The 13,384-nt window shown below is 41.4% G+C and overlaps 1 protein-coding gene across 1 annotated transcript; it reads left to right on the top strand.

Moving 5' to 3' along the window:
• Nucleotides 1–89: 89 nt before the first annotated feature.
• Nucleotides 90–9,484, top strand: LOC139796000 (multifunctional protein ADE2). Its single transcript, XM_071743486.1, has 9 exons — nt 90–315; nt 1,063–1,260; nt 3,801–3,979; nt 4,757–4,936; nt 5,027–5,140; nt 6,122–6,205; nt 6,304–6,484; nt 7,411–7,569; nt 8,277–9,484. The coding sequence occupies exons 1-9, from the start codon at nt 300–302 to the stop codon at nt 8,441–8,443; spliced, it is 1,278 nt and encodes a 425-aa protein (XP_071599587.1). The 5' UTR covers nt 90–299; the 3' UTR covers nt 8,444–9,484.
• Nucleotides 9,485–13,384: the final 3,900 nt, after the last annotated feature.

Raw genomic sequence — 13,384 nt, 5'->3', positions numbered from 1 at the left:
ATTGGCCAGGAAGTGGGCCGGGGCCGTGTTTGCACGGGGGTGGAGGTGGTTGGGAAGGAGGCGGGAGAAGGGGGATGGGGGGCGGCCGGAGTTCTCACGGGGGGCTCGGCGGGGCGGAGAGGGGTGCGGGACGTCCCCGCTGCGTTGGGCGGTGATTGGCGGGCGGCGCCGCTCTCCGCAGCCCCGCCTGCCCGCCCCTTCCGCCAGCCCCTTCTTACCCCGGTGGCGGGGCTCTGCCGTCTGTGCTGAGGGTCTTTCCTGTGCCTTAGGTGCCTGCAGCTGCTCCCGCCACCGGAGCCATGGCCCCCGCATCAGGTAATTGCTGTCCCCCCGCAGGGCACGCCGCGGGGTCGGGCGCCGTGTGGGGCCGGTAATAGTGGCGGGGGGGGTGTGGGTCGGGGGTGCCCAAGGGGCCTGTGCCCGCTCATCCGGGCCTGGCGTGTAAGTGCCCGGGAGCGAACTTTTTTCCGGCGAAGTTTCAATCTTTTGTCTTAAGTGGCCGCACACAGGCCGGGGGTGGGGGGTGTCACAGCTTTCCCCATCCCGTATCCAGCCGGAGCTTCTTAGCCTCACTCTCGCGCCGTTGGGCTCCCTGAGCTTCTTGTTTGTCCCGAAGCTAATAAAAAAAGCAACCGGTGGAAGCGGTGAGGCCTCTGCTGGCACCGCCTCAGATTCCCGACAGCCGGCGGCCGAGGAAACCGGTGCCGGTGTGGGGGCGAGCGGAGGAGCGCAGCGCTGCCTCCGGCGAGGAGCTTCCCGCCGTGACGGGCGGAATCCCGCCTGGGGCTGGAGCGGCATGGGCACCGGTGCTGGGCGATCGCTTTCCCCCTGGATGCTGGGAGGGAAACTTGACCGAATCGCTCCTTGACCGAGTCGCTCCGTGACGGGGCTTAGCACGTGCTCCTCGTGGGCATGGGCTGCAGCGTGGGGACCTGCGGGGCCGCGCAGTGCACGCAGCTCGTAAAGTATGAGAACTTGGTATGAAAAAAAAAAAAAAAAAAAAAAAAGAAAGTAGAGAAGTAAAAAATTTTTCTAAGTCTAAACACGGTTTTATTTATTTAGACTTGAAACTCGGTAAAAAAGTTAATGAAGGTAAAACGAAAGAAGTGTACGAGCTGCCAGATATCCCGGGATGCGTTCTCATGCAGTCAAAAGACCAAATAACAGCAGGAAATGCAGCCAGGAAGGACCGAATGGAAGGGAAAGCTGCCATTTCCAATACTACAACTAGCTGTGTGTTTCAGTTGCTTCAGGAAGCTGGTAAGTGTTTCAATGGTAGAATGTACGTCCCTGCATATTATAGACATTGTTACAGAACAGTATTGTTTCTTTGTATTGGCCTGTTCTGCCTTGAGGCTCTGAATTGGGGTTTTTTGAGTGCTTTTTTTAGATTAGCTTTTTAGTTATACTTTTTCCTGGGTGGGCAGATTGCTCATTTGGAACATGAAGTTGTTTGAAGCAATCTTCTAATCGCAGATAACACTTCAATGGTTTCTCCTGCTTGTTTGGACACACCCCTGATCCTCCCCTCCACTTGTGTCGGTTTTTCCGTGCGCCCACGCCCCCTTTTCTGTAATACCGGGTAGAGTGCATCTCGCCTTTCTTACTACATCTGCTTGCACAGAAGTTACTGGTAGCTTGTGGCAGTACCAGGCTGCGTCTAAGCTGTGTGAAATTTGTGTATGAATGTTAAAAAATAAAATTAGAGTGTATTTTTATATTAATAGAATACACAGCTGTGTTTAGAGAGAATAGGTTTTTGTATGTTTCATATGTGAACACTTATGAGGACTACATCACAAATACATGTATTTGTAAAAATATTTCTGATGCTAGAAGCAAGCTTTTGGGGAGTACATAACGAATTGGAGTCACTCAAGTAAGATTTGCACCACACTTCCAAAAACGGAACCAGTAGCTTTATTTTGAGAAAGAATTTTAAAGTGTCTTTGACTGAGAAGTCTGCAAGTTGCAGAGAGGGGTTTGTACCGGTGGTTTTCTAACCTGAGTCTGCAAACCAGACCATAAAGCAGGCACCAGTAAACTTGGTGAAGACCACTTACAGCTGCATGCTCAATGCACTTTGAATCATTTGCACAAAAATGGCTTCAAGTACTAGCTGGGTTACTGCAAAAGTTGTATTATCTGTTATAAGGTGTGATGATAATTCTCACAGTCAAACAGTAAAGTTGTAGCATGTTTTGTATGTGAGGAAGAGAAAGATGGTTTCTATAGAGTTGGATCTACTTGTATTTCTGTGCAAGTAGTTTTTACAACATGGGCTGAGAAAGATATATGAAGTAATTCAGTATAATTCTCAGTCACTGTCTGTCTTTGGAAACCTGTTGTGAATACAATACAAAGAAGCCTCCAAGGTCTTTCCCATTATATTTGCAGTTAAGACTACCAGTTTTTATTTAGGAACGATTGATGAGATGATTTTCCCAATTCTTAAATGACAATAGTTAAGATAACAAAAATATTTAATATCCTAACAGATGGGAAGCTACACTGTAGATCTCTCAAAGGTCCTCAGATGGCTTGTACTCAAGGTGTTGTGGAAAAAATAGAGTAAACTGCATCTGGATTTTAAAGCAACAAAAGAAGTTTCAGGGTTCTCTCCGGTTTGCCTGATTAGCATAAATTGCAGATAACACGAGCACCTTATTGTAGAAGTAGTTTGTTTGCTTTGCGCAACTCTTCTTAACCTACTCTTTCAGAGGTGATTATTTACAAAGTTCTGTTAAAGTTTCTCTCCCATTTACAATGGAGCTAATGTCAGCCCTTCAAAAGCAGGCATTTGCACTGCTGACACGTAGTAGCAAGCCTGAGAAGTCACTTAAATGGGCCGTAGATTATTTAAATCATTATGCCTTTGAGGGCGATGCAATCAAGTCTGAAGAGTATGTGTTAATACTGTATTTTAAGACTCCCAATTCTTCCTTTAGGATTCTGAAAGTGGAATGGAATAGAGCTATTTCTTAGTTTGACTGTATGCATCTCTTTTGTCTTCTGTTTCCGGCAAACTGTGCTTGACAATTGTTTTGCTGTGGAGGGGAGCAAGGTGGGACTTTTCTCAAGACTGAAACTGAAAGAGCTATTTGCAGCAGTGCCCATCTGCATGTGTTGGCTGTCCCTGTTTAATGTGGGGTCGTTTTAGAATTATGCAAGTTGACTGACCTGCTGCAGCAGGATTGTGTGTGTGCGTGCACTTCTGAGTCATAATGGTTTTTGCCTTACAGATCACCAAGATCTACTGCCCTAATAAATGTTAGTTTGCAATTGAAAGGGAGGACTAAGTCATTCTCTTCCCCACCCTATACTCACTGTCATTTAGTACTTGTCAGTACTAACGACTGACATATTCCCGGGCTCCTTTGAAAGCCTCCCAATTGCTGTTCCATGAATGGATCTTCCACCAGAGCCGGTTGGGTACTTGGTGGCTGCTAACTTTTGTTCAAAAATTAACCATTGTAAGGGATAGATTTTTTAAAAAAAAAAAAGCTCTGGGAAAAATTATTTGAAAGAATAGGATTTCTGATCAGAACATAGTTTCTAAGGTACAGAAGAGATTGTTGTCTGATAACATTGGCAAAACTGATGACTTCTGGAAGAGAAATTATTTCATTAGTGTTCACAAGGCCAGAGTGGGCTTAAAATGCCCTGAAGAGATTCAGTGTGTGTCCTGTAAATCCAAAGAAGAAATAAATTGGTTGTACTTAAAATTTAAAAAGTTTGACTCTTGTTTCAACTGTGGAGTGTCCCTAGTAATGGAACTAAGCTTTCATCTTTGTATCTAGGAATCAAAACAGCTTTTGTCAGGAAACAGAGTGATACAGCATTCATAGCAGCTCACTGTGAGATGATCCCAATTGAATGGGTGTGCAGGAGAATTGCTACTGGCTCATTCCTCAAGAGAAACCCTGGTGTCAAAGAAGGATACAGGTTTTACCCACCTAAAATAGAGATGTTTTACAAGGTAAGCTTCCTTTCCTGTAATATTAATCAAACTTAAACATAGCTAGAGCTCTATCTCCTTCAAAATGTTGACAAGTAAAGCAAGTAGCACTCATGGCTGACAATCCTCTTGGTACTGATAGTTTTCAGTCCTAATTTTTTCTTACACTCTTGTCCAACAGTGGTTTTGTCTGAAGTGCATGTAATGTAGCACTGGCTTACAGGACCATTAAAGACTAACAAGCCAAACTGTACATAAAACAGAAAAATGTTTTATTTCTAAGGTAGAATGACGTTTAGACAGAAGCTTAAGGAATCAGTTGAAACTGATATGCTGATATATTTGAAGAAATTGAAATAAACTGTGCTTTCATGGGTAGGGTAAGTAGCTAGCTAGTCACTTAGGATTCTGAACTTCCTTGGGATTGTGTGCTGAAAGAAGTGTCTTGTGAATTATCACCTGAAGTGTTGCTTGTAGTGTGCATCATCACCCTTGAGGCATTGTCCAAACATGAAATGCTTTTAAAGATATTCAGGTGTTAAAAGAAAGTGTTTTCATTATTGCTGTCACTTTTTTTTTTTTTTTTTGTGCTAATCATAAAATACTAGTTTAAAGCCTGTATTTGTGGGTTAAAAAAAACAAAACCAAACCAGAAACTAACAACGCCCCCCCAAAAAAAAAACCCAAACGAAAGAGACCACAAAAACCCTAGCAAAAACTAGTAATATCTAATAATAGTAGTTTTTCATCTTACAGCAAGCTTAAATTACATGATGTGTATGTTTGTTTTCTTAACAGGATGATGCTAATAATGATCCACAGTGGTCTGAGGAGCAGATAATTGAAGCAAAATTCTGTTTTGCTGGACTTACTATTGGCCAGACTGAAGTGGATATTATGGCTCGTTCTACTCAAGCTATTTTTGAGATCCTGGAAAAATCATGGCAGCCCCAAAACTGCACCCTGGTAGACCTAAAGGTATAAGAATATGGTTTCTCACAATCCTGGTTTCAACAGGAAATATATCACTGTGTAGTTCCTAAATTAGAATTCTTATTCTCTTTGTAGATTGAATTTGGGGTTAATATTCTGACAAAAGAAATTGTTCTTGCTGATGTAATTGATAATGATTCATGGAGACTGTGGCCATCAGGAGACAGAAGCCAGCAGAAGGACAAACAGGTAGTGTTTTAATCTTTACATTCCAAGTCATTTGGAAGGAGAATGAAAGAAGAACCCTAAGTTAAACATCTGCTTTCAGAGTGGCTTTTTCTACATAGTCTTATCCTGTTGCAAAGTAGCTCATAGGGTACCTAATGTCTGATCCTGTTTTAATTAAATACTTAATTACCTGGTTTACACTAGAAAAAAATCCTCTACCCCTGTGTCTTCAGTAGGAATACCCAACAGCACTAGTGACTAGAGCTATTGTAATGAAGTGAGCAGCTTCCAGGAGCAGTAAGAATTTCTGACTTGTGCAGATAATAAAAGAGTTGCACAGTAAATGGGTAGGAAGAACAGAAGCTGTGGTTCTCAAGTCTTCCTTCAAGTTTCCCAGTTTATGCAGAGGGTAGTAGAGGTTGGGGAAACATAAGAGGGATCTGCATGGAGGTTGGTTTTCTTCGTTAACTAATTTGGTTAAGATGGAAGAAGGGGTATTATTTTAAATCAGGAAGCAGAACTGCTCTCATGTTAACCTCAGTGACATAGTAGCATGCTTGACTGAATTGCTCTGATGAGCTTTTTGCTCATCTCCCTACAATTCGGTACATGATAAGATCAGGCAGAGCCTGGGTTGGTTAGTGCAATGCAATCATGGCATTACAAATCCAGTTTTTAAAAAAGTTGTATGTCTTTTCTTAAATTTACCCATCAGGAAGCTTCCAAAACCTTGACACCTTTGTGCCATGTTGCAAATAGCCATGAATTGTAATGTAAATGTTGTTTACAACTACTGGGGTGGTTCTTCATTAAATAGCTCTTTCTTGCTTCCATACTTGCTCTCTCTTATATCTGTACCAAGCTCTGTTGTTCTTCCTGTAGAATTGTTAGAAACTGCAGAAATATTATAGTTATATATTAATCATATAAATTGTGGCTGCAAAATGGGTGCTTTGTGTATCCAAAACACATTAACTTCAGTACTTTTCCACCTCTTTCCAGTCCTACCGGGACCTGAAAGAAGTGACTCCTGAAGCACTGCAAATGGTTAAGAGAAACTTCGAATGGGTTGCAGAAAGAGTGGAGGTATCTGTTTTTATGAACAACATAACTAGACTTTGATAACTGCATGTCTTGAACCATGTTGACCACTTTTTCCTCACCCCCTTTGCTCTTTTTCCTAGTTGCTTCTGAAAACAAAGAGCCAAGGTAGAGTTGTGGTGTTGATGGGATCTCCTTCTGACCTCAGTCACTGTGAAAAAATAAAAAAGGCATGTGCAACCTTTGGAATTCCTTGTGAGTTAAGAGTGACCTCTGCTCACAAGGGGCCAGATGAAACCCTGAGGATCAAAGCAGAATATGAAGGTAAATGCCAAAGAACTACTAATTTGGACTGAAAGAGTATCATGTCCAAGAAGGACGTGGCAACTTATGGATTTGTGTGTAGTTTTTCTGTTTTTTGTTAAATAGAACATCAAGTTGTTGCAATGCAGTTCTACACTTGCTAATTGCACAATTACAGGTTATAGACTGCACTAAGCAATTACTGAGTACTGCCTAGCTGCAACCTCTGCTTTTATCCCAGTACCAGAACTACATTGCCCAAGGCTTTATTATGTTAATACACCAGCATCTTGCTGGTGAAACAAGGAGTGATAGCTTATTTAGCTGACTCAGAATATTCTTGCATTACTTACAAAGCCGATGCTTCTCCCATCATGTTTTCCTGCCTGTCTCATGGCAATATTCTTGTTCGTTGTTTTAGATGCCATGAGAAAAAGATACTTGATTTAAATTCTTATCTTCACCAAGAAATCTTGACATCTCTTCAAGAGCATTTATAGCCTAGCATAGGAGAGATAAGAACTATTTATTTTAGTAGGAGTATACTTTCTCCTTGGTGAAACTACAGATATGGTAACCATAGTTGAGAAAGACTTTGAGGTGAACTGTGCAAGATTTCAGGAGAGGAATGCTTAAAGATGCAGGAGGTTTAATAGCTATCTTCTCTGCAAAGTTATGTAGCACCTATTCCTGTGGTGCTGAGATTTTCCCTTGGAGGCGGAGTAAGACATGCTAACTTTAGTTGTGATACACAGTAGCTGGGGCTTAAGGCTGCAACATTTAGAAGATACTTCTGTGTAGGGGAAAGTGACACATAAAATTCTAGTGCTGTGTAACAAAATAGACAAAATAACTGCAAACAGAAGTGTGGACTTGCCTTAAGTTTCCACAAAAGCAAGTGGTAGAGAACAAGGTGGATTGCTTATTTCTGTCTTCCTCCTTCCCAGGAGATGGAATCCCAACAGTGTTTGTTGCAGTAGCTGGCAGAAGCAATGGTTTGGGGCCAGTAATGTCTGGTAACACTGCTTACCCAGTTGTCAATTGTCCTCCGCTCTCAGCTGACTGGGGTACTCAGGATGTGTGGTCCTCTCTCAGACTACCCAGTGGTAAGATGATCTTCAACTTGTGCTCTTGTTCTGACCTAGTTCTGGTTTTGTTGTATTCTAGTGTACATGAACACTCAAACACATGCATGGCAAAACACTGGTAAAAGAGGTGGATCAGGGCTGAACAAAGGCTTCAGAAATATCTTGCATACAGTCTTTGACTTCTATGGCAAAACCCTCAACAGACAGAGCAAAGATTACATAGGAATAATCTTTAGAAAAATTGAAACCTTGGCTTATCCTTGCTGGGTATCCCAGCTTGGAATTGCAACTAGTATTAATGGGGATTTAAATAACTGAATTCTGTTCAGTCATAGAGTTGCTTTTTCGTTATGATCAAAGATAATTTTTTTTATCTCTCTCCATACTTAATTTAAGCTTTTACCTACACTATTACTTCAGTGCATTGTTACCTATATGATTTTTAACTTTTTTAGTAACTTGAAGGGGGGGATGCTTGAGAATAAGGAGGCTCACAAGTTCGTTACCTTTGTATAAGGAGAGTCATTTGTTATGCTGGCTTTTGGTTTAAAATGCCACAAAACAGTCATGTTAGAAGTAGTAGAACACATGACACTTCAGCCTCCAAGAAGCACATGATCTAGTTTTAAAACTACTGAAGTGTATATTGTCTTTAATTGTTCTTTAGAGACAATGTTTTGTTTTATTATAAAGCACATTTTGGTAAGTGGCACTCTTCTCTGCAGGTCTTAGCTGTCCTACTACTCTGTCACCTGAAGGAGCTGCTCAGTTTGCTGCCCAGATATTTGGGTTAAACAACCACTTGGTGTGGGCCAAGCTGCGATCAAGCATGCTGAACACCTGGATCTCCTTGAAGCAGGCTGACAAAAAACTTCGAGAGTGTACCTTGTAAGTCATAGTAACAAGTAACACGAGTTATGCAAAAAGAATGGTGTACATATTCAGTCATATTAGGATTTACATTTGGATGAGCTCAAGTCCTGCATCCTTTTTTACAGAAGAAAGCATTGTTATAGCAGCAGATGAAATCTTGTGTCCACCCTTCCCGTGTGTATTTTTTTATAAAACAGCTAAGTAAAAGGTGAGGAAGTAGTATTTTAGATACCTCTTTCTGTTGCTCCAAAATGGGGCTGTTCTGCTTTTTAGTGTATACTGATAACAGGCTATATCAAGAGAATGATTTGGTGCAATCAAAATAGAATTCAACTAGTCTTCTGTATTTCTGTAACAGTAATGTTCTTCCATAGTAATAATGTGTGTCTTGAGCCCTGTTAACTCAACCAGACTGCTATCTAAAGCCAGTGCTGATGCTGTTCTGCTTGCAATGATGGAATGCTTTCTTTAGCAATAAAATGGCAGCATATGCTATATTAATAGGAAAAGGGGCTGGAAAAATCTTTTCAGAGCCTGAAATAAATACCTGCCTTATTTTTAAAATGTATATGCATACATGTTGGTTTATTTTTAATTGTGTGTGTATACATACCCCACTCATACATTCTAGAATGACACAGTAAAGGTGACACCAATTCTCTTGTTCATAACAAGCTCTAAATACAAATGTTTTGAGTGAACTGTAACTGGGCTTGTTGCCTGTTTGCTGTGATGCTTGCCTGGTCTAGTCTGCCCTTTTAAATACTAGGCAGATCTCTAACTTCAACAGTTATGAAAGGTATAAATGATGTTGTCAAACTATATTAATACATTTCAATAACTAGCTATAGAGATCTAATAGTTCCTCAATTTTTTTTTCTATGGAAATTGAACTGAAGCAGGGAATAAGTAGTAAAGCAACAAACTACTGGGGGGAAATCTAAGCATGACTGTGTTGTCTTTGCACACTCTTAAGTAGGTATGATTTCTAACAAATATGCAATTACTCAATGTATGTAACATTTATGCTTTTACAATTCTAAATAAACTATCAAATTCAGAGCTTATTTGTGCAGATCTATTGAGTAAGTATACTTAAAATACCCATCAGCTTTGATAAATAACTTCAAGAGCTTAAGTTTGGGAATAGCCTTGCAAAAAGCTTATACACTAAAATTTACATAGATTGTTATTAGCCTATCCTGGAAGATACAGGATACTGTTACAGGAAGCTTTGTAATATACTTGTTTATGACCATCTGGTTGGTTAGGCTTACCCCTTTGTTTGAGTAACTGGATCAAATGCTGGTGTTGGCCTTCTCATTCCCAAGGAAGGATGACATCTTGCATGTAGTTGTATAGAAAAGCTCTAGACAGTGCTCTCAGCAATGTTCTTGCAGATACGCTTCCTCAAAACTGTGTTTTACAAGCAAGCTAAGTACAACTTTGGTAAATACCTGCATACTTACACTAGCACATCTGAAAGCATGCTGTCAGCTCTTCTAACAAGATAGTTGTATTAATTTCAACTAGCAGAAAAATCTCTTTGTGAAGAGATTAGTGCTTGCTCACTGTTTGCTTGGGTGAGTGAATTGGATCATTTCATCTTGTCATCAGAGAAGAACCCGAGCCAACAATTGTAAAGGAGAGTGCAGTACTTGGTGGCAGCACTCTGCTAGCTCAGCCATGTAACGATATGTAATCTGAGGGTGGAGTTATACAGGAGGTGAAGGTGTCATTTCCTAGTCTCCTCTATATCCAACACTACACTGGGTGTCAGCTCTGATGGGTAAGTGACCTGACAAGCTTATTAGTCCCTACTACCCTAGCACCATGGTGAGACAGACAACTGCAGCCAGCTATTTGTCTTTCTACCCACATTGCTGGGTTGTATTGCTATCCAGTCTTCCCCTATGAACCATTACTTGTTAATAATTTTTGAGTATTACACCTGGAATTTTCTGTAGAGCCTCTGGTTACTTTTCTCAAACTACTTACAGCCCAATTATACTGACTTCATCTGGAAAGTTGTGCCAACTTACATTGAGCAGGAGCATGCTGAGTACTTTGGTTGCCATAGAGATGGTCATTCTTTAGCTTTTGGACTGGGTGGGTTGTTCGGGTTTTTTTGTGTGCTGCATGTACTGAACTGGAAGCAAACCCTTGCTTGAGCAGTTGCCTTGCAAAGAAGTACTAACACACAGCAGCTTGCATTCATTTAGCAATGTGTTGTTATGATCAGAAGATGAAACCTGCAAAAATTATCATATCTGCAAGGACTTGATAGAAGTGCCTTAAGGACTGAAGTGCTGCGTATAAGTAATTAGCTGGAAGTTCTTTCCCAAAGTTTTCCTGTGAAATGAAAATATTTCCTGTACTGTCTCTGGCTGAGATAGAGCTCCTTCACAGAGCAGCCTGTAGAGTGCTGTGCTTTGTGTTGGCAGCAAGGAAGGTGTTGATAACACACGGGTGTTGTGGCTACTGCTGCACGGTGCATGGCACCAAGGTTCTTCCCCCACTCCCTTCCCAATAGGCTTGGGGTAGGCCAGGACAGCTGGATCCAAACTGATCAAAGGGACACTCTGTACCATGACACCTGCACAACAACAAAAGCTGGAGGGAAGGAGGGGGGGGCATTCATTACCAACATTGTTTGTCCTTTGGAGAACACACAGACTGAAGCCCTGCTGCCTGGGAAGTGGCTGCCCATCGCCTGCTGCTGAGGAGCAGAGAACATATCTTTAATAAAGCAAAAGTAAAGGTCACACACAAAAGTAAACTGCCTTTGTTTTGATCCACAAGTTCAGTCTTATTTCCCCTCTACCCCTGCTGAGGAGGGCAATGAGACCAGATTGGTGGGCAGCTGGAATCCAGCCAAAATCATTCCACCATGCTTCTTGGATCAGCATTCCAACTATCATGTTGATGCAATATCCTGAGAATTCCTTCGGCCAGAAATTGCTGTTGTAAGCATTTGCTTTTTCTGTCCAATTAAAACAAAATTATCTCTACAAATTCTTACATAGAAGTGCTTTTATCTTCACAAAAACTCCTATATAGAGGAGTTACTGAATTTGATTTGCATTTTTTAAATTTAATTGGAATATCTGTAATGAAAATAATTTTAAGCACCCGCTGTCAAACCTGGGACAATGATTACATCACATCCTAATTAGCCAAGGTACCTGATAAACAGTGTATGTAAAAATACTGGCAAGGACCTATTTAGACTTTGCAGAAGGAAATGCTGAGGGCAGGACTGGTTTACATCCTACATACTCCTTCAGGTACTGGTGAAGCTTTAATGACATTTCCAAAAGCCAACCCAAACCCATTCTGTAATAATGAGACCCCATCATGCCTCCCACTGATTTGTCCTCCACCCTCAGTTCAAAGGTTAAAGCACCAATCCAGAACACAAAAGGTGTGGTTTTAATATCCTCTGCCTGTGGAGATCTGTAAAAAGCAAATTGAAAGCCTAAGAGATGTGATCGAGACCTCTTAGGTGTGGCATTAAGGCCCGTCCTCTTTTTGAAGCCTTTCTTTTTGAAAGTTATTAAAGTAATTCCTACCCCAAGAAAAGTCATGACTTATCCCTCACTGGAGTGGGCACTTGAACCTTTACTCACCACCCTGGTAATTTCTTTAGCGATCCAACTTCATTGTGAAATAGTGCTGGAAACCTTGAGCCATGTTTTGAGAGAAAGTCAGAGGTGGCTGTTGGCACTGTATTTGGATGACATTGCAGTAGGCACATCATACACATTTTCAGATCACAATTGCCTGTTCAAAGCTTCTAAAAGTTTGCACTATTGCTCAGTTTCTATACTGAGACAAAAATAAGGGGTGAAGGTTTTTGAACAACCAAAACCTGCTAAAAGGTATATAAAACGGGAGAACTTTAAAGTTTCATAGAAGATGAAACAAATCAAACCAGAAACCCTCAACTTCCTGCAGAGCTTAAGTACCTCTAGAACAGCCTTGCAGCCTCAGTTCCCAAATTCCTGTTCTATTTCAGATCCAACTGTGTGCATTCAGAACTCCTCAGAGTAGCTGTGCAGTGGCTCTTGATTGAGGGACCTAACACCACCTCAGCGGCTGCTCTTGGGTTTTTGCAGAGGCCTTTTAGATCCTGACAGGGCAGAACTGCCTCTTTCTCACTGAGGCTTCATCAGGATTCACAAAGTCCAGCGAGATCTCAGAGCATGTTTATCCATCATAATATGTGCTCTACAGGTCAGAACAGTCACCCAGGTCATAAGAAATTTAATTCCCTCTCCCAGGGAGAGAGGGACAAAACTTAACTTTTCCCTTATTTCTTAGACCTCTTTACCCCCACAGGCATGTAGAGATTTGTAGGAAGGGAAGATCTTAATTTCCCATTCTCTCCCAACCCCCACCCTGCACTGTTTCAGTTTCCTTAATTAACTGCAACAAGGGTTGTACCACAGCAATGCTGCCACTGCCTCTAGAGCTTTGGTATTCTGCCCCAGGAGCCTCACAGCAGGCCCTAGACAGATCCTGTTGTATTTCTTCAACATGGAAATGATGACTGTAAAACCTCAGTTCAACCAGACTGGGAGCTTTCTGAAAGACTTAATTCCCGAGAAGCATGCTGTGTGTAAAGAAGATCTCAGACTTAGAGTAGACAGATTTGTTGTTCCCCATAGATGGTAAAATTCAAGACTTCCTGAAGAAGTAATTAAGATGTAGTTGCATGGACTCGGTAAAAGATTTTACTATAACAGCTTTTCTCTCTCCCTCCTCCTGATAAAAGATCTCACCACCAGCAGGAGGATAGCTTGATAAAAAAATAGAGCAAACAAGTTGCCAAAAGCTCAACACATGCTTGAGAAGATGAAGCATCGAGTTCATGCCTTTTCAAGGACAAGAACTTTCTACAGAACAGGTTGTCCTCTAACAGGAACACAGATACCACGATTTCAACCAGCAGAGGGCA

Source organism: Heliangelus exortis, chromosome 4, assembly GCF_036169615.1.
Source record: "Heliangelus exortis chromosome 4, bHelExo1.hap1, whole genome shotgun sequence".
NCBI classification, from domain to species: domain Eukaryota; kingdom Metazoa; phylum Chordata; class Aves; order Apodiformes; family Trochilidae; genus Heliangelus; species Heliangelus exortis.
This window is presented reverse-complemented; position numbering and strand designations above follow the sequence as displayed.

Excerpts from the sequence above, each read along its gene's own strand:
- LOC139796000 (XM_071743486.1), top strand. Across the intron at positions 6,206-6,303 it reads GGGTTGCAGAAAGAGTGGAG|TTGCTTCTGAAAACAAAGAG; the intron begins GTATCTGTTTTT and ends TCTTTTTCCTAG. Across the intron at positions 7,570-8,276 it reads CTCTCTCAGACTACCCAGTG|GTCTTAGCTGTCCTACTACT; the intron begins GTAAGATGATCT and ends TCTTCTCTGCAG.